This window comes from Eucyclogobius newberryi, unplaced genomic scaffold, assembly GCF_026437365.1.
Source record: "Eucyclogobius newberryi isolate DKJ021-1_F unplaced genomic scaffold, fEucNew1.0.hap1 SCAF_3, whole genome shotgun sequence".
In the NCBI taxonomy this organism is placed as follows: Eukaryota; Metazoa; Chordata; class Actinopteri; order Gobiiformes; family Gobiidae; genus Eucyclogobius; species Eucyclogobius newberryi.
Window position 1 is genome coordinate 29,447,879 of NW_027315945.1, and position 21,259 is coordinate 29,469,137.

A 21,259-nucleotide genomic window follows, 5' to 3' on the forward strand; every position below is an offset into this window, starting at 1 on the left:
ATGTGTGGACAATAAAGGAAAATCTTATCTTATTCAGTTTGTTCTATTTGACTTATACAGGTTGTTTTATCATTGTTAATATTTTTATGTCGCACTGAATCACCAAAGCAAGTTCCACTGTTTGTGAATTCTTTTCTTTGACAATGGCAATACATTTTCTGATTCTATTAATGATGATAATAATAATGAACAGTACACAAGGGACTCCCACATTGTAGCTTTAAAACTCATTGGAGCTTTAAAACTCAACTAAAACTGGCTAAAATCAATTTATCATTTGTAGTTATAAACAGATTTACATTTATTGAACAAGTTCATTCATGTTCATTATTCTCATTAAATACATTAATAAACAAATGTGTTTTGTATTTATTAAAGATTGACATGATACAAAAATGACACAAAAGGAAACTGAATATCATTAAATACTGCTTAACTCAATTATGTAACAGAATCGATGATTATATTTTATATTTCTTCTCATCTGATTAAAAAAAAGCATATTGGCCAAATTATATTATGTAAATAAATAACTGAAAAGTTAATAACAAAATAAATACCCAAACCAAAAACTACAGAAAATGATGAGGACGTTATTCCACCTCTAAATGTAATTTATTGTCATTAAACCAGACTTTTTATCTTAACACTTCTTTATAATTCTCTTAAATATCAGAGCTTTACAACATGATACATGTATATTTATAGATGGATATAACAATCCATCATTATACGTTACGTAAACAGACTATTTCAAGCCGAATCATTCCAAAAGTCCGTGTTGACTCTTCTCAGTTTTTCACGCTGCTGTGACGTGCGCGCTCCCGACGCCAAAGCCTCATGGCGATGACGTCATAAAAGTGGGAGGAGATACACCAGTATACAGGAAGTAATGCGGAACTAAAAAACTTTTTTGGAACCATGCGCCAATGAGCAACTCCATAGGCTTCAATGGCGGCCATCTTGGCTTCCGGGGGCTTGGGATGGACTGCGTGTGACGTCATTAGGCGCCGCTGATGGATGACCAGTTTCCAAACATCTAAATATCGAGTTATTACTGTCCACGCTACATGACTGTTATGGTCTACAATGTAGGACGTTCTTCTCTTGTAGTTAAAAAGAATAAACAAATATCAATAAACGGATGTGAGTTAAAGTCATTACTTCAGGCTGGGGTGAGTACCCAGCCTCTGCCGCCAGGTGGCGCTGTGCAGTCCTGAGTTAACGGGCGCTGATGTGAACAGATCATGTATAATGGCGACTGCGGGGACAGAATCGGGATCGACAGCCCCTCCAGGTATTTTACACAAACGCACATATTTTTAGTTACTTTAATTTTACATGTGCAGCATGTAGAAGATTGTCTTTATCCATTTGTTTTTGTGCCTTCATCAGATCGATCAACGCCGCCGGGGTTAGCTAGCGTGAGTTAGCATCTTAGCTTTTACAAATAGAAATGAACAAAAACAACAACTAAATCAAGCAAGGCAGTCCTCAGAGTCAAGTATATAGCAACGTGTGTTATATTTGCACAGATGTTATCTTTCTAACCTAATTTAATCTCACTATCAGATGCAATTAACCAACATAAGATATACCACGTTGGCTAAAGCGCTCCTTTATCTCTGGTATCAGGGGATACAAACAAATGCATCACCATAAATCTGTGTGAGACATATGATCCTTTTTGGTCTTAGGATTTCAGTATTATAAGTATTTTAACCCAATCTGGAATAGCGGTCCGCAGTTATCTCTTCACCGTGTGGGTACACCCCCACTTCACGAGAAACTAAGTGCGTTCAATCATTTTAATTCAGGAAAACCAAAGTTTCAACGCAATTTGACCTGTTTCTGCACGTTTTATTTGGTCTCAACCCCAGTCAACATTAATTCATTCATTAGTTTCATGTGTACGCTGAGTAAGATAAGAAACACAGAAAACGTGGTTCTAATGTGATTTAGAAGAACCCTAAATGTATTGCGCTCTTGAGTGGACATGTTGTCCTGTGTTTGGGCCGCTGAGATTGAGGCCAGTGGACAGGACTGTGGGTGTTGTGGAGATGGACAGATGGTTTGTCTATTGTCGTTCAGGACTGCTAAGACGACCTAATTGGTTTAGTCTAATTCCTTGTCAAATCTGCTGGACTGTACCTTCAGGCCAAAGCATCATTAATGCTTTCTTACTTGTGTCCCAGCTTCTCACTGTGACAGGTTTATTATCATTACACCTGGTTCATATCTGCCTTTATGAAAAAGCTGGACTTTGACATATGCGGTTGCCTTTACTGTTTTATGCTCATTTTATTTGGTCACATGCTCCACAGATATTAGGACTCAGTTCTGGAGGAGAGCTTTACAGCGAGGTACTCGCATGGTGTGAGCTTGTGTGTTGAGAAGCTGCATGGATAGATATTTACAGTGTGTGCTGCTGTTTTACACAGTCAAGAGAGATGTGGGCTGTAGGCCACAGATTGTCCTGAAACTGAAGATGTGAACAGCTTACAGTGATTCAGTATTCTCACATTTTATGTACATTAACTTGAACAGTACTTATAAAGTGTGTGCACTCAATCTTGTGTGATCTGACTTGGGCCTGTAATGCTAAAAGGGTGTTGGAGTGTTATTAAGAGCCCTCGAGGCAGAGCCATATCTTGTGGGAGCCCATGAATCTGGAGCATCAGTGCATAACCCACATTTTATTTTAGGCCTCAAAGTCATCATGGAGAGCTGGAAATAACCTCTAATTAACCAGCTTTTCTTCAAACCTCTGTTAACAGATGTGATTTTGTAAATGGCCAGAAAATGTGAATTAATATTACGTTTATTGTTCTTCCATTTTCAGGGACCAGCAGTATCAGAAAAATGGCCCCATCTGAGGTAAGACTTGTGCCTTAATGTGCAAACATCAATCATGTCAACTCCACTGATCGGAACATCAGTCACCACTTGTATTTAAGTTCAACTTATTATATGCTTTTTTTATGTAATAAATTCTAACCCATTGCCTGTCACAATGCAGTTGCCTGGCTCTTCAGCCACAACTCAGAGCATGAAGAAGACCATCGGACACCGAGGGGTTGAGACCACCACAGGAGAGACAACTTATAAGAAGGTCAGAGAGAAACTCATTCACCTCATGAGAAACCCAACTATGTTGAAAATAATATATGCTAGAATGAAGCATTTGTCGGTGGGTCAAAAATAAAATATATTTTTTCTCTTGTAGACCACATCTTCAGCCCTCAAAGGAGCGATTCAGTTGGGCATCACACATACAGTCGGCAGCTTAAGTCAAAAGGCAGAAAGAGACGTCCTTATGCAGGACTTTGTGGTGGTGGAAAGTATTTTCTTCCCCAGGTGTGTGAATTTTGATGTTGACATCCACTCTTTATTTCTGTAGTTTACTGCATTTCCTCCTCTTTCTCCTTGTTCACAGTGAAGGCAGTAATCTAACCCCTGCTCATCACTACAGCGACTTTCGCTTCAAGACTTACGCTCCTATCGCCTTTCGCTACTTCAGAGAACTGTTTGGGATTCGACCTGATGACTATTTGGTTTGTACTTTTGGAAGCGGTTTAACTGCTGCTCTGTGGATTTGTTTAATTAATGTGTTTTTGTGTATTTAATGTTACAGTATTCACTCTGTAATGAGCCGCTCATCGAGCTGTCTAACCCTGGCGCCAGTGGGTCGCTCTTCTATGTCTCCAGTGATGACGAGTTCATTATTAAAACAGTTCAACACAAAGAGGCTGAGTTTCTGCAGAAGCTGCTGCCTGGATACTTCATGGTGGGTCTCATTTTACAGTTTTTAATCTACAGTTTTATTTATGTGGAAGGATTGAAGGTGAGTGACAGCTTTAATGTTTCCTTTTGCAGAACATAAACCAAAACAAACGCACTCTGTTGCCCAAATTCTACGGACTCTACTGCGTCCAGGCCGGAGGCAAGAACATTCGCATTGTTGTGATGAACAACCTGTTGCCTCGGATCATCCCCATGCACCTTAAATATGACCTGAAGGGCTCAACCTACAAGAGGCGCGTGTCCCCCAAAGAGCGAGAGAAGGCCGTCCCCACGTACAAAGACCTGGACTTCATTCAGGACCTGCCCGATGGACTTCTGATGGAGGCGGAAAACTACAACGCTCTGAGCAAAACCATACAGAGAGACTGCTTGGTATGGACTGGTATTAATTAATGCAGCAATTAGTTTTCAAATGATAATGAGGATTAAGAGTACATTACAGTGCTTAATAATGATAAAGAAAATAATATAATTAAATATAGCCGCAAGCGGCAATGATCGGCCCTCGCCACGCCGCAAGAGGAGGGGGCGTAACGCGCCCCAATTGTCCTTTTATTACGCCTACTGCTGAATCTGTGACGCTGTCACATCTTCTCCCCTTTGTTTTACCATCAAAAAGCAATTTTATTTTGAATTCTTGGCAAAATGTGCGGCTTTGCCGCACAGACACCGTGACTCTTAGAATAAAAATGTGGATAACTTTTGATGGTCCACCCCTGAAGATGAGTCTCACCAAATTTCACGTTGATAGGGCTAACGCCCTGGGAGGAGTTGGTGAAAGTCTAAAGTGTAAACATGTTCTGGTGATTTCCCCATTGGAATAACATGGGAGGTTTTGGTCATCGCTACAGCAAAGCCGTAACAATTATGACATGGGTCTCATTGACTTTTTTGATGGGGATGCCAAAATTGAGTTTTGTGTCAAATTTCAGATAATTTTGCAAAACTAAACATTTAACCTCCATATAAAATCTGTAGGGGGCGCTGTGGCGCCAAATTAATTAATTTCACTTCAAGTAGGTTTAGGGCAAAGAGTTTAACAACTGATTCTAATTTGACGCAATTCGGACTTTATCTGCGCAAACGGCAGAAATGTTAAATTTGGAAGATTTCTGAAATTCTAGCTACAGTTTGTGGCTTCGCCGCTCAGAGACCGTGAGAGGTATCAATGTAATTTGAATAACTTTTGATGTCCCACTCCTCAGTACCATTTTCACTAAATTTCAGCTTTTTAGGGCCAACGCCCTGGGAGGAGTTCGTAAAAGTACGACATTTGGAAAAACTCCCGAGTCATGCTTAGCCATTTTTGAACCAATAAGGCCGAGATTTGGTTGGGTGGACGGCATTGCCGTAATAATATTTTTTACTTCTCTTGTCACCATCTACCTCTGCGCCAAATTTTATGATTCTACGATCAGATATTTTTTGGGTCATTTCCTATCTCTCAATGCATTTTTGGTACATTTGGGGGCGCTGTCGCGCCAATTTTTTTTGTTTTAGAAAAGGGAAATAGCCAGAATGTAGAGAGGCACGATTTTTAGAGGTGTGCAAATTTTTGTGACTTTTCGTCAATGTTCACTGGGTGAAAAATAGGGGGGTTGGTCCCGAGAAGAAAGAAAGAAAGAAGAAGAAAGAATAATATTCCGATGCGAAAACAATGTTTCCCATTTTTCAAATATCATAAACTATACATTTTCCTCATGGTGTGGGTCCCTGGTCACTGACGGGTACTTTTTGTTAATTTTGTTATTATTAAATTATTGTAATTTTGTTATTATTAAATTATTGTGTTTTTGGCCCTCTATACAGTAATAATGTTCAATTTTTGCATTACATGCTTATATGCACGGAACATGCAAGAGATGGGGAACGTATTCGTGAGCTACTTAGCGCAAATGAGTGCTTTATATGGGGATGATGTAAAGTGCTCGTTTAGTGCGCACTTTTGCACGGGCTTCGCCCGTTTACATTGGTAATGTTCCATTTTCCTACTACTAATTAGTATGCACGGGGCGTGCGTGAGTGAAGGCGTGCGTTAGTGAGTGTTTGGAAGTGGGCGAGCGCTTTGCGCTCGATTTCGTGCGCACTTTCGCAGCCGTGCTTCGCACGGCCTTACGAGACTAATAGGCCTCTCGCCAGCTTGTGGCGCTCGGGCCTAATTATATGTACACATGCATACACATACAGAGATATGAATACACCCACTTGCTGGATATAGATTTTGATACCACTGTAAAAAAAAAAGGATCCGGACCTAACTCTAATCTAAATTATGTGATTTCTACCCATATCGGTCTGATTTTTGTTGTTCTCTTGTACCATTTTACTTACAAAACAAATTAAGACAACCTAATTGTAACTTGTGTTGAATTGCATTTGCTTCTTCACGTTTCATTTGTCTTTCAGCTTTTACAGAGCTTTAAGATTATGGACTACAGTCTTCTCATGGGGATCCACAACATGGACCAGGCCAACCGTGAGCGAGACCGTGGTTACTCTGCAGACAGCGGGGGGTCGGAGGGTGCGGTGACTCCAGATCAGCGCCGCCCCCAGATACAGAAGAGCCTGTACTGCACTGCGATGGAGTCAATCCAGGGAGAGGCCCGAGGGAAGGGCGCCTTGGACTCAGAAGACCAGTGAGTTCAGCTGTTTGTTTACCAGGGGTTGGCAAACCGAGGCAAAGGAATGTGGCACGGGCAGCAAAAGGGTCAGAAAAATATGATGTCTTGCACTGGCAGACAGTTGGGAGCAGATGATTGTCAGCTGCTTCTGTACTGTGCACTGAAGTAGCGCTTTGTGTCATCAGAGTACTGCTAAAGACAGCCAAACATCTCATTGGGCACTTTGAAAATAAATAATTGAGCTTATTCTGTGGGAAAGCTAGGTTTTTAGGAATGAATTATGAGGACTGCCCATTTTTGGTGTAAAACATTTTTGCTATTTTATACCAGAACAAATTGGAAGAGTTTGTCATTATTTTATTTTGAAGGACATGAATATTTGAGATCTGGCAATTCAATCTATGACAAACTAAAATGTTAAGCTTGTACACATAAGCATCAAAGTGGCACCCGAAGTCAAAATGTTTGCTGACCCCTGAGGTAGACGTTACTGTCCTTGTTCTTCTTTAGTTATGTATTTAAATCAGACTTTTTTGCAGGTCTAGATCTTGTGTATACACAATTTAGGCACAGTTTAGTCCAGGTGTTCGCTTAGTTTGGCCCTCTTTTTGCCTTTTTTTTTTTTATTAGGTCTGGGTCTGATCAAGTGTTCATTAACATTTAGATTTTGTCACCATTTATGTACACTTAGTCCCTTAGTCTATTATCATCTCACATTCATGCTGATTGCTACTTTGTGTAAAACAGCCAAAAACAAAGACAAGACAAAAGGGAAACGGAAAAGGAACGGAGTCTCTAACCCTTCTGTCTCTGGACTGTCTGAAAAACTACAAAGGATTGTTGGACAGCACAGCTTCCCTGTTTATTTTAAGCTGAGCAACACAAACTGGTTCATCCAGTGTTTTGAAGCCATGGAGCAGGATCAGCCCTGGTCTTTCAGTGACTCATCAGTGATGCGGGAACTGCATCCAGCTAACAATATGATTTCTATGATCCATAGAGTAACAAAAATGATTAGTTTCAGGGGAAGTTTAAAAAGGTCCAAACAAATAGATTAACAGAACAAGCTATTATCAGAGTAGGATAAATATCCAAGTTCTCTGACTAGATCCGCAGATTGAGAATGACTTTTGGATGCGAGTCCAAACAGTCTCTGATTATTTTTTTTTAAATTTTTTTTACAATAGAACACCCCTGGACGAATGAGAGATTATGCTGACTTGCATATCTAAGTATACAAAATGTAGCGTTTCCCTGCTCACACATGTAGTCAGCGCTGCACGGTGCTTTGTTTGAGTGGACAGTAACAGGTGAATGATGCAGAGTGCTGTCGCTCTGGACTTTTCGTTGCAGCATGGGCGGTATTCCAGCTCGAACTTCAAAAGGAGAGAGGCTGCTTATCTACATCGGCATCATTGACATCCTCCAGTCCTACAGGTCAGAGTCACTTCTCTGTTCAGTTTATTATCACAGCTATAAATGTATGATTATGATTCATTTCTGCTTCACAGATTTATCAAGAAGCTGGAACACTCCTGGAAAGCACTAGTCCATGATGGGGTAAGATCCTTGGCTGAATAGAGACTTGATTCATTCAATCATGATTCTGTAAACTTGCTGTATATGAGTTCATATTTAAATGTTTTTTTAATATCGTTGTAACATTGTTTGCTCTTTCTTGACAGGACACTGTCTCTGTGCACCGACCGGGTTTCTACGCAGAACGTTTTCAACAGTTCATGTGCAACACTGTCTTTAGGAAAATCCCTTGTAAGCGCTGACCACATTTCTGTTCTAACTCGGGTCAGTATTTAAGTTGCTCATTGTGTCTCGTGTCATTTATGTTTCCAGTAAAATCATCTCCGTCGAAGAAGAGTCGAAGTGGAGGTCAAAGCGTGCTAAGGAGGGCTCCGACACTGGGGGCCCCGACGCCTCTCGCTCACATACAGTCCATGGACCCCAGAATAGTCTCCCATCCTAATTTTAAAAGCACTGAATCTGAAGGTGAAACTGGTGAGTAGCACCCAAATCTTTGTTTTAGGCACATGCTTGAGAACAAGTGGTGAATGTTGTTTTTCTGCAGGTGTGCAGTCAGGCAGGCCAGATCTGCTCCCCAGAACACCTCCTCCTGCAGACGAGGCAAACCTCTCCATGTCATCCGTGGGAAGCACAGGAATGACCACCTCGTCCCCTCGCCTACGGTTTGTCAGCTCGGCTCCTCAGAGTTCAGACTTGTACATTTTAACAGTCTTCCAACTCGGAAACTCAGAGAAACTTTCAGAACCTGAGTTGAAAATTGGCTGCGCCCTGCATTTAGTGAAAGATAAAATTAGTGATAGTAATTGTGGTATTTTACCTTAATTTACTCTCTCCAGTGTGTGAACCTGCTCCTGCGCAGCCTCTGAGCTTTATAAATATGCTAATGTTGCAAACAGCTACATGGAGCTAATGAAAACAAAAGTTCACCCGCATACATTGTTTTATGAACTGGAAATATAATAACAATGTCCGGTTCAATACATTAACTTAAATGGACCTCACTTTTCTTGTTTTTATTACTGTAATCTACTGGTAATTGTTTTCCTGACTTTCATGACCGGAACACAGCATTATCACGTGAAGTACTTGAGTGTGTAGTAATCTGTCTTTCTCCTATGCCCAGGTCTGTTGGGGTGGAAGTGCACAAATCAGAGAACACAGAACTTGAACAAATCGCTCTTCACAGGTGACGTTGACCTGAGCATTCTGCACGCAGGCATAAAAACAAATTGTAATTGGCACTATTGATATTTCTGTCACAGTTTGGATGCCGTGGGGGCTGCAAATGTGACCGGCAACTCATCAGGAAATGAAGATGTCGTTTCACTTTCTGACGTCATCCCTGAGACTAACATCACGTTTGTAAGTCGACACACTGTGGTAGACGTGTTGCACATTCGCTTAACATTTCCAAATTGTCCACAGTAAAACGAATGCAGCGCCACAACTTTAGTCTTCTTCGAGACGAGCAGTGGAAGTGTAAAAGAGACTTCAAGAGCGACCCGTCCCTCCTGGTTGCACTGTTGCACACTTGGGTCTCTTCTCGGTCGATAAAGGTGAAGCGTGAAAAGAAGTCTGTTACAGTGAAAGGTTCAAGACGTGAAGGTGAAGATCTGTGGCAGGATCCATTTTTCTCAGCCTTCACCATCACTGTGCGTAATTTCATCTCTTCTCCGTCCCCAAAACAAGCTCTCAAAGGGCCCTGATCAGGCAGCTCTCTGAAAGTAATCACATGAAGGTTTTAATTCCTCACCTCAATTAAAAATCAACATTCTGCAGACCAAGTGTAGTGAGCAGCAGACGTGAGTTTGTTGTTTGAACTTGTCTGAAAACTCTTTATGCACTGCGAGTGGACAGGCAAGACTGACCTTTTGTGGAGGTGAATATATGAAAGAGATTTGCCTTTATTAACCTCAGGAGCTGGAGCAAACCCAATGTAATAGTTTTAATATAGTTCCAAAAGCATATGTTTGTTCTACAATCATTTTCCTCCCCATTTGTACATTTACTGCTTTTAAAACGCATTTTTACTTGTGATTTTTCTGCTGGGAGGCACAGTGGTGCTACTAAGATCTTCTGAGATCTTCCACTGCTGAATGTACATTGACAAAGTATTTTCGAAGTATCTTAATTACTTTGAGAGCTAAATCTGTTCCACTGTGAATGTTTCCTCAAAGGAAACAAGAGGTGTGGACATTGCTGGAAAGTAGTTCTTGCCGACGGTCACCAACTCTTAAGAGGTTGGTGTTGAATTTGTGCTGAAACCTGCCTTATCACTACAGCCAAACTCTTCAAACTTTGTGTGTGTGTGTGTGTGTGTGTGTGTGTGTGTGTGTGTGTGTGTGTGTGTGTGTGTGTGTCTCATCTGAGCTAAGAACGTGGTGGTATTCAAAAGTTCAGTTTCTCTTTCGATACAATACGAGATATTGTAATCCTCATTCTTCTAAAACGCCGTTGAATGTTCATGCAGATAATTTCTGCTGGTCAGAAATGAACCCTGCCCTTTTCCTGCCCTTGGACCAATGCGACTGACCGCGACGTGGATCTAGTTTTTCTACAATAATACAATCTTACGCTGCTTCTGCACCGCCGTTTCTGTTGACACTAAATGAGAAACTTTGCTCCGACTATCACCGCTGAGCACATGTCGTGAAGGGAGATGGTTCTTCCAAGTCATCTCATCTGATCCGTGTACGTGGTCTAGAAAGAGACTGAGGCAAAGCGAGGTGTGGATACAGACGGGAAGAAGTTCTTTTTTAGAAAGCACAATGGAGGATTACGGACTTGAGAATTTGAGGCACCAAAGACGGTCGGGGTTTATGTTCCGGTGTAAGTTGAAGTGCCGCAGGGAAAAGATGAAACCCTAAAATCTAAATCTTTGCTACATTTGTAGATTAACTGTTGGTCACACTTTATTTTGAGTACCTTTTTGTGGATTGTGTAATAACATGGAAGCTAAGGGTTATCACATTATTGTTACAGTGTACTTAATGAGGTACGTACGTTGTATTAAGGGTAGTGTACAAATAAAGTGTAACCAAAGTGTTGCCATTTCAAACTGAAGTCTATTTAACAGTGGCATCTCACCCCTTTTTTGTTTGTGTCTGTTAAATTTTAGTTTTGTATACTTGAAGTGATCCTGAGTTATGTTTACTTTTGATGAATTTGATATCCACAACCACCAAAGAAAAAACACTCCCAAGAATGACAGATTAAAACTAAAATATAGTTGTTTTTTTGTGAATGGGTTGTGTTCACGTGACATCACAGCGTTTGTCTGTTAGTTCAGATTGAAATTGAGCTGGAGGACAGGTCAGTTTCTATGGTAGAATTAGCAGTTTTAAACTTTAGCGTTTTCTCTCCGCACAATTAAACTGAAGGTAAATACTTCTCACGATCGCTTCAGAAAGTAGTGCCATTATTCAACCCCAAAATACGTGGTTGTTTGCAAATGAAAGAACCTAAAGCCGTACGAATTAACATGGCAAATTTACAGAGCCAAACTTTAACAAATGAAGATAAAGTTGAACATTCGTGGATCAATTATTTCTGTCAAAAACACATCTCCCATAATTACTGACTGTGTATGGGCTTCAGTCTTCCACCTGGAATTCTAACACTGTCGCATCCTAAACGTGAACACAACCCTCTAACGTACAGTGGCAGTATGAATGGCATGTACATAATGCTTGGACACTACAAAACGTTTAAATCAATGCAATATCAAATACAATCCGTGACATTTTCTGAAGAGTATATTCACGAGACTGATGTGGCCGAAAAAAGTGTTTGTATTCTGGTCCTTAAATGATTGTTCGTACTGTAAACTGACAGAAGGATGTCTGAGACTTTATCGCATGTGCTGCCTAATTGTCCATGTCCTGACGTTTTGTAAATTCCCTTCACTATTTCGTGTAAGTATAGGTATATTCTTTCCATAATGATTGTGCTTTTTACATGAATGTTCACACGGCTGTGTCGCCAGTGTTGCTGGGTGCCCTCTACGCTTCAATACTATATTTTTAATCTGTGTAAATTGTGGATATGTACATAAGAGTCACGGAAATGCCTTCTCATTCATGATGTGCTGTTGGTTCTTCTGCCATGTTTATTTATGTGGTGGTGACATGATTTTAAATAATTAAACATATTTTCTAAATATTTTCTCTTCTGATATTATTGCAATTTGTTAATGTGCAACAACACTGCAGTGGAGAAGTAGGTATTGAAGGGTGTCAGCTTTTTTCCATTTTGAGGACTTCTCCCAATTAAAAATCATTTGTAAATGGTAATCGCTATGGCAACAATCCCAATTTGTCATCACTCTCTAACCCATGAATAGAAAAAAGCAAGTGTTTGTTTGAAACTCACTCGAAATTTTTGCTCCAAATTTACATTGACGCCTGTGAAAGTCATGTTCAATATTGTTTGACCAAATTTCACTGGCCTTTTACGTTTTTAATTCAACGATTGGTAAAAATCACTATTACGATCGTCAAATCAGCAAGCATTATTTCAGAGTCAATATTACACCAGTACAAGATTATGTTGTATGAATAGATAAAAGTACAGTACTGCCCAGTTCTGATCACATAACTCTTCTCTCTGCCCCAGTTATTGATCACTGCAGGTTCAGCTCAGTTCATTTGCAGTTGCCCCAGGAAGAGGTTCTGTTTTTCCATAATAGTTTTTCATGTGGTAATGGAGGTAATCAAATGTATGAGATTGGGTTGTGTGGACCTGAGTCCTCACCTGGCACCACTGACACAAGCAGATTTATCCTCTCCTAAACTGGCATGGCTCCTTCTGTTGTCAAATCTGTAAAATCAAAATCAAGAAAATCATACATATATTGATGAAATACAAGTTTGCTTTGCTCAGATTACACTAAACACATTGTTTTAATAGTTTGGTTTTTTTACCATTAGAAAAGTTATTGCCTTGCATAACTGTACATCTGATGTGAATAATCAGATTTATTTCCAATTTTTCACGCATTTGCAACTAAATTATGCAACAACAAAAAAAGAGTCCAAACAATGTAGAAAATAACTTATTTTAAAATGAATAGTTCTTTGTCTTACAAATACAGCAGTTACTCTAAAAATCCTGAAATCCTAAAAACTGTGCCCTTAAAGAAACCCCCAAAATCCGATCTAATTATCGGGTTATTTAATTATTTTTGTTGGTAAAATGTGCCCACTGTCAATGCAGGCAGTTGAAACTACATTACCCATAATCCCACGTTACAGCGACGCAGAAGTTGAAAGGTTAAATCGCCAAGATGGTGCTCGAAAGCACTATGGTTTGGTAAGAAATGTTTTTAAAAATATCTTTATTATTGTTGTTAGGATAGTTTTGTATGTATGAACTTCTTATAGTTTATTGTTGTGTTTAGGTATGGATGTGGTTTGGTGAGTTATTTTGTGAAAGGAGGATCTTTTGCTGCGGTTCATTTCCTGAGTCACGGTTAGCATTTGTCACTTGACGGACAAACAAAAAGCATAAAGTGTAATTGTGTAGGAATTTAAACCATAATATTGCCACACTTGTGAAACAGACAGACACATATCGAACTTTGTGTTAAAATATTTCAATGTTTGTTTGGTTATCATATCAGTGTTGCTTTGACAGGAGGAGAGAGTTTTGTTTTGTTAGCTGTCAAGCTAACAAGCGCTCTCATGTTGACGCTTTGAGTTTATACTTCACTGAATTAATAGTTATAAATAGAGTGACCCTTCATTCATGCAGTTACACATTATTAGTTCAAGCTGAAAACGGCTATTTAGAACAATTAGTTGCTGTTTGTTAATGTTTTTTTACTGGATATAATTGCATTGTCTAATGATTATAATTGACTGTAAATGGGTCTCTCACGATAACATGTGAAGTGTGATGTTCTGCCAATTGAAAATATATTACAGACTATAAATGATGTATAAACTAATAAATTCCACTGACACAATTACCCCAAAGCTGGATTATCCCCCAAAACACTATTCTTACTGTACAATAATAGTTCAAACATGCAAGGAATAGAATAAAGAGAGCAAAATGAGACCCTTTAGTTGTTTAGTTTAGTTGTATCTATAATAAGTAATGTCAGTAACTTATTCGAAAGTCTACATTGCTATTTTTGTTATTAGAGTACAAAAAATTAACAAAAAGCCTATTACTAGTGCAAAGAAAAATAACACACTTATCCATCCATCCATCTTCTGCCGCTTTATCCGGGGCCGGGTCGCGGGGGCAGCAGTCTGAGCAAGGACTCCCATACCTCCCTCTCCCCAGACACTTCCTCTAACTCCTCCGGGGGGATCCAGAGGCGTTCCCTGGCCAGCCGAGAGACATAGTCTCTCTAGCGTGTCCTGGGTCTTCCCCGGGGCCTCTTCCCGGTGGGACATGCCTGAAACACCTCCCGAGGGAGGCGCCCAGGAGGCATCCGGAACAGATGCCCGAGCCACCTCAGCTGGCTCCTCTCGACGTGGAGGAGCAGCGGCTCTACTCCGAGCTCCCCCCTTGTGACCGAGCTCCTCACCTTATCTCTAAGGGAGCGCCCAGCCACACGGCGGAGGAAACTCATTTTGACCGCTTGTATTCGCGATCTTGTTCTTTCGGTCACTACCCAAAGCTCATGACCATAGGTGAGGGCAGGAACGTAGACCGACCGGTAAATAGAGAGCTTTGCCTTTCGGCTCAGCTCCCTCTTCACCACAACGGTCCGATGCAGCGACTGCATCACTGCAGCCGCTGCACCGATCCGCCTGTCGATCTCACGCTCCATCCTTCCCTCACTCGTGAACAAGACCCCGAGATACTTGAACTCCTCCACTTGGGGCAAGGACTCCCCACCCACCTGGAGAGGTCAAGCCACCTTTTTCCGGTCGAGAACCATGGCCTCGGACTTGGAGGTGCTGATTCTCATCCCAGCCGCTTCACACTCGGCTGCAAACCGTCCCAGTGCATGTTGCAGGTCCGGGTTTGATGGAGCCATCAGGACAACATCGTCTGCAAACAGCAGAGATGAGATCCTGTGGTCCCCAAACCGGACACCCTCTGACCCCTGACTGCGCCTAGAAATTCTGTCCATAAAAATTATGAACAGAACCGGTGACAAAGGGCAGCCCTGGCGGAGTCCAACATGCACTGGGAACAGGTCTGACTTACTGCCGGCAATGCGAACACAGCTCCTGCTCCGGTCATACAGGGACCGGACAGCCCTGAGCAAAGGGCCCCGGACCCCGTACTCCCGAAGCACCCCCCAAAGGACACCCCGAGGGACACGGTCAAAAGCCTTTTCCAGATCCACAAAGCACATGTGGACTGGTTGGGCAAACTCCCATGAACCCTCGAGCACCCGATGGAGGGTATAGAGCTGGTCCAGTGTTCCACGACTGGGACGAAAACCACTCTGCTTCTCCTGAATCCAAGGTTCGACTATCGGTCGGATTCTCCTCTCCAGTACCTTGGAATGGACCTTACCCGGAAGGCTGAGGAGTGTGATTCCCTCTGTAGTTGGAACACACCCTCTGGTCCCCCTTCTTGAACAGAGGGACCACCACCCCGGTCTGCCAGTCCAGACCGCCACGCAGAGACGTGTCAACCGCCACGCAGAGACGTGTCAACCAAGACAGTCCTACAACATCCAGATACTTTAGGTACTCAGGGCGGATCTCATCCACCCCCGGAGCCCTGTCACCGAGGAGTTTGCGAACAACCTCAGTGACTTCAGCTTGGGTGATGGATGAGCCAGCCTCCGAGTCCCCGGTCTCTACTTCCTCTTCGGAAGACGTGACTGAGGGATTAAGGAGATCCTCAAAGTATTTCTTCCACCGTCCGACGACATCCCCAGTCCAGGTCAGCAGGCCTCCACCCGCACCGTAAACGGTGTTGGTGAGACACTGCTTCCCCCTCCTGAGGCGCCGGACGGTTTGCCAGAATTTCTTTGGTGCCAACTGATAGTCCTCCTCCATGGCCTCCCCGAACTCCTCCCAGGCCCGGGTTTTTGCCTCTGCGACAGCACGAGCCGCGGCTCGCTTGGCCTGCCGATACCTGTCGATGACCTCCGGAGACCCACAAGCCAGAGTGGCCTGATAGGCCTCCTTCTTCAGTCTGATGGCATCCCTTACTTCAGGTGTCCACCACCGGGTTCGGGGGTTGCCGCCACGACAGGCACCGGAGACCTTGCGACCACAGCTCCGAGCAGCCGCATCAACAATGGAGGCGGAGAACATGGTCCACTCGGATTCAATGTCCCCAACCTCCCCCGGGACATGGGAGAAGGATAAGCTCTCCCGGAGGTGCGAGTTCAACCCTACTGACAGAGGGCTCCACTAGACGTTCCCAACAGACCCTCACAATGCACTTTGGTCTGCCAAGTCTGTCCGGCTTCCTCCTCCGCCAGCGGATCCAACTCACCACCAGGTGGTGATCGGTTGACAACTCTGCCCCTCTCTTCACCTGAGTGTCCAAGACACGCGGCCGGAGGTCAGATGACACGACAACAAAGTCGATCATTGACCTCCGGCCTAGGGTGTCCTGGTGCCATGTGCACTGATGGACACCCTTGTGCTTGAACATGGTGTTCGTTATGGACAATCCGTGGCTAGCACGGAAGTCCAATAACTGAACACCGCTCGGGTTCAGATCGAGGAGAGCCATTCTTCCCGATCACCCCTCTCCAGGTGTCACTGTCATTGCCCACGTGGGCGTTGAAGTCCCCCAGTAGAACAACGGAGTCCCCGGTCGGTGCACTGTCCAGTACCCCTCCCAAGGACTCCAAGAAGGCCGGGTACTCTGCACTGCTGGTCGGCCCGTAGGCTGCCACAACAGTGAGAGACCTGTTCCCCACCCGAAGGCAAAGGGACGCGACCCTCTCGTTCACCGAGGTGAACTCCAACACGTGGCGGCTGAGCAGAGGGGCTATAAGCAAGCCCACACCAGCCCGCCGCCTCTCCCCGCGGGCAACACCAGAGAAGTGGAGCGTCCAGCCCCTCTCGAGGAGATGGGTTCCAGAGCCCAAACTGTGCGTGGAGGTGAGGCCGACTATATCTAGTCGGTATCGCTCAACCTCCCGCACAAGCGCAGGCTCTTTCCCCCCCAGCGAGGTGACATTCCATGTCCCCAGAGTTAGTCTCTGTGTCTGGAGATCTGGTCGCCGAGGCCCCTGCCGTCGACTGCCGCCCAGATCTCTCTGCACCGGCCCCTTATGGATCCTCCTGCGGGTGGTGGGCCCACGGGAGGGAGGCCCCACGTCGCTCTTTCGGGCTGTGCCCGGCCGGGCCCCATGGGGCAAGACCCGGCCACCAGGCTCTCGCCATGGAGCACCCATCCCAGGCCTGGCTCTAGGATGGGGCCCCGGTGACGCCGATCTGGGCGACGTAAACTGCCTTGCTTTTGTCGTCATCATAAGAGGCTTCTTATATGAAATCGTTTTTATGATGGTGTTCCTTCAAATAAAGACAAGAAGTCAACAAACGAACTAAGTAAAGTAATATACTTTTTCAATCAATGTAAATTTACATGTGAAAAAGAAATGATTGAACTATATTTCCATTGCCAGGCAGAAATCTGTGGGAAAAATAAATTCTTTAAATTTTTTGCCAGCTGTGCTCATCAAGAAGATAAAACAAAATTGTTATTATCAATGGTTTGTTCTGTTTTTTAAAGTGTGGACAACAGTGAATACATGCGCAATGGAGACTTTCTGCCCACGAGACTCCAAGCACAGCAGGACGCAGTGAATATTGTCTGCCACTCCAAGACCCGCAGCAACCCGGAAAACAATGTGGGACTCATCACCATGGCGAAGTAAGACGGGACAAATACTGTAGCTCGTCATTGCACATTTTTAACTGGATTATAATTTTGTTTCTATTGCAGTAACTGTGAGGTGTTGACCACGCTAACTCCGGACACGGGCAGGATTCTGTCCAAGCTACACGCGGTCCAGCCCAGAGGAAACATCAGCTTCTGCACAGGCATCAGGGTGGCACATGTGAGTTCAGGAGATGTTTTTGCTCTTCCTTTCTTTTGGATATGATTGTCTTAATCTTGTTGCCTTTGTTGTCCACATTTGTAGCTGGCACTGAAGCACAGGCAGGGTAAAAACCACAAAATGCGCATTATTGCTTTTGTTGGCAGCCCGGTGGAGGACAACGAAAAAGACGTAAGTACTATTTACATCCCTATGTTTGGTATATATTTGTATTTATCATTCTTAATATTTTTTGAATGCTTTTGCAGCTTGTGAAAATGGCCAAGCGTTTGAAGAAAGAGAAAGTCAATGTTGATATTATTAACTTTGGAGAAGAGGTAGTTTAAAGCATGCATGATTTCCTTTATTGATGTAATAGTTCAAATGAAATGGTTTTAAATGTTCTTTATTCCTCATGTCTGTGTAGGAGCTAAACACAGAGAAGCTGACAGCCTTCATTAATACGTTGAACGGCAAAGAAGGTGTGGGCTCCCACTTGGTCACAGTGCCTCCAGGCCCGAGTCTGGCTGACGCTCTTCTTTCCTCTCCGATCCTGGCTGGTGAGGGAGGTGCTGTTTTAGGTTTGGGTGCCAGTGACTTTGAATTCGGAGTTGATCCTAGCGCAGACCCAGAACTGGCCCTGGTAAGATCCATAACGACTATGTTCTGACGTTGTTATTCAACTTGAGTATGCGTTTGATGGAATGTATTTGTTTTCAAGGCTTTGAGAGTGTCAATGGAAGAGCAGAGACAACGCCAAGAAGATGAAGCTCGCAGGGCAGCTGTGACTTCAGCCGCTGAAGCAGGCATTTCTGCCCCTGAGGCCGATGGTGAGGGTCTAAATCAGTGGTTCCCAAACGGTTTTGTCTACCGTCTCACACCAGGCCTGTCACAATAATAACATCTGAAGTACGATATTTTACTACAGATAATATTGAAACTAGTTTATGCTACTGAAACATTAACTTTAAAGCAGGATAAGGCCGTCCAGTAGTCTCTTTATCTGAGTCTCATGTTTCTTATTCAACCTACAGCTCAAAAATATAAATTTCTTCACAATGCAAATTTTTTTTTTCTCACTACAAATATTGAGTCCCCAAAAACATTGTTTATCTCATTTATTAAACAATAGGTCGATGTTGTAATTATCCTGAGAATACCGATTATTGTACTTATCTCCATGTACTGGTGTGTGTTTAGTAATTATATATTTGATAATTTTAACTATTATGCAATTTCACCTTCTTTTAAAACTGAAATCACTTTGGTACCCCCTGGTCCCTGTACACCTGGTTGAGAAACGCTGGTCAAAATTAATAATAGTAAAATAATTGAGTCTGTATTTGCTTTATGCTTGCTTATTTTGTTTGTCAGAATCTGAGGCAACTCTTTTGAAGATGTCTGTGCCTCAGTCGGACAGTGGAAAACCTGCTCTGCCAGACTTCAGCCGTATGACGGAGGATGAGCAGATTGCCTACGCTTTGCAAATGTCCATGCAAGGAGCAGATGGTTTGTACCTTTATGAAACACTACACACTGGAATTAAATGCATGTTAAGTTTACACTGGAAATGCTCACAACTGTAGTACTATCAGAAATGTATATATGTGCTTGAATCTCTTTTATGTATTCTCCATGAACACTTGTTAACAACAACACTTGATGTTATTGTTTTTCTCTTGTAGAGTTTGGTGCAGAAGGAATGGACACAGGGGATCCCTTAGATTCAACTGAAGTGAAGGTACACTCACACCTACCAGGAGTTGAGATAAGATAAGCCTTTATTTGTCCACACAATGGGGAGATTCCAGTGTTGTAACACAAAGTGGGTACAGAAGTAAAAGAACAGATAACTTTTAACTTAAAAAAACACTCTTAATAGAAAAGCTCTTATAAAAAACTCTTATATTCTTAATACAAAGTAAGAAAAATAATAGTAACAAAAGTAACACTCTTACTTACAGCAATATATGGACGGAGAATATTGCACCAATATGATTGACATTATGTCAGAGTATTGCACATGACTGACAGTATTACATATAAATAGGACAGTATTGCACATGGGTATGGCATGTGCAATACAGGGCTTTCCTGTTATAAAGTCTGACAGCAGCAGGAAGGAAAGACCTGTGAAACGTCTCCTTCACACAGCGAGGGTGGATTAGTCTGTCACTGAAGCTGCTCTCCAGAGTGGACAGAGTGTCCTGCAGGGAGCGACACTCATGGTCCAGCATAGATGTGTGTTTAGCCAGGACCCTTCTGTCCCCCACCTCCTTCACCGAGTCCAGAGCACAGCCCAGGACGGAGCTGGACTTCTTAATGACTTAATCCCTCTCTGTGATGCTGCTGCTCCAGCAGACCACACCGTACAGGAGGGCTGATGCCACCACAGAGTCATAGAAGGTCTTCAGGAGTGGCCCTGTCACTCGAAAAGACCTGAGTCTCCTCAGGAGGTAGAGCCGACTCTGGCTCTTCCTGTACAGTGCGTCTGTGTTATGAGTCCAGTACAGATTGTGGTTCAGATGAACACCCAGGTACTTGTATGAATCCACTCTCTCAATGTCCCTTCCCTGGATGTTCACTGGTGAGGGGGCAGCAGAGTGGCCTCTGCAGAAGTCCACCACCATCTCCTTGTTGACAAATATTTAAACTTAAATCTGGGGTACCAAACTTTTTTTCTTGTAAAATTCACCTCCCCCATATAGTAAAGTATTGTGTAAAAGCCACAGTGTTTTGTATTTTTGCCAATCTGGAAGTAAGTGCCGTTAGTAGTGAGTGAGCTTTAGTCCACCCCAGCTTCACTTCTTCCTTTCGTAGTTTAGTTTTTAAGTAAACTTGTCACCACACAATAAGTTGATTCGATTAATTTGTTAACTACTAAAACGTCATTCCTTTTCATTCAGGAAGAAGAAGACTATGATGTCATGCAAGACCCAGAGTTCCTGCAGAGTGTGCTGGAAAGCCTCCCTGGTGTCGACCCGAGTAACGAGGCCATCAGAAACGCCATGGGATCTTTGGCTTCGCAGACACCCAAACCTGACCCCAAAAAGGATGAAGAGAAAAAGAAATAAACATACACCGAAAGGACTGTTATTAATGCGGCTAACATGCTTGTAAAGTACCAGTGTTTGTGGCAATTGTCTGTTCATCCTTTCCATACTCACTCTGTTTGCAGAATTGCATTTTGTACCAACTAGAAATACAAACGCTGTAATAAATGTGGTTTTACTATTCTTAAACCCACAATTGCAACCAGTTTTGCGATATTTCTTACAGTTTAATGTAATTATTTGGGGTATTAAACGTTCAATTCTGA

At 42.9% G+C, this 21,259-nt stretch overlaps 2 protein-coding genes across 5 annotated transcripts; both read left to right on the forward strand.

Moving 5' to 3' along the window:
* The first annotated feature begins 1,182 nt into the window (after positions 1-1,182).
* Positions 1,183-12,125, forward strand: LOC140374635 (phosphatidylinositol 4-phosphate 5-kinase type-1 alpha-like). 4 transcript variants are annotated; one of them, XM_072461565.1, is made up of 17 exons: positions 1,222-1,297; positions 2,325-2,363; positions 2,843-2,877; positions 3,020-3,112; positions 3,227-3,357; positions 3,437-3,554; positions 3,635-3,787; positions 3,877-4,176; positions 6,211-6,440; positions 7,749-7,862; positions 7,937-7,985; positions 8,111-8,195; positions 8,277-8,438; positions 8,509-8,626; positions 9,088-9,150; positions 9,227-9,326; positions 9,390-12,125. In XM_072461565.1, exons 1-17 carry the CDS (start codon positions 1,255-1,257, stop codon positions 9,390-9,392), a joined length of 1,836 nt encoding a protein of 611 aa, XP_072317666.1. In that variant the 5' UTR covers positions 1,222-1,254; the 3' UTR covers positions 9,393-12,125. The 4 variants fall into 4 exon arrangements, with proteins under 4 accessions (XP_072317668.1, XP_072317669.1, XP_072317666.1 ...); XM_072461566.1 differs by having other exon boundaries at positions 1,223-1,297; positions 7,779-7,862; XM_072461567.1 differs by lacking the exon at positions 2,325-2,363 and having other exon boundaries at positions 1,183-1,297.
* A 1,055-nt stretch (positions 12,126-13,180) lies between these two features.
* LOC140374636 (26S proteasome non-ATPase regulatory subunit 4-like) lies at positions 13,181-21,195 on the forward strand. Its single transcript, XM_072461569.1, has 10 exons — positions 13,181-13,274; positions 17,634-17,774; positions 17,847-17,961; positions 18,046-18,132; positions 18,210-18,278; positions 18,368-18,583; positions 18,662-18,770; positions 19,315-19,449; positions 19,626-19,681; positions 20,847-21,195. The coding sequence occupies exons 1-10, from the start codon at positions 13,249-13,251 to the stop codon at positions 21,012-21,014; spliced, it is 1,122 nt and encodes a 373-aa protein (XP_072317670.1). The 5' UTR covers positions 13,181-13,248; the 3' UTR covers positions 21,015-21,195.
* Positions 21,196-21,259: the final 64 nt, after the last annotated feature.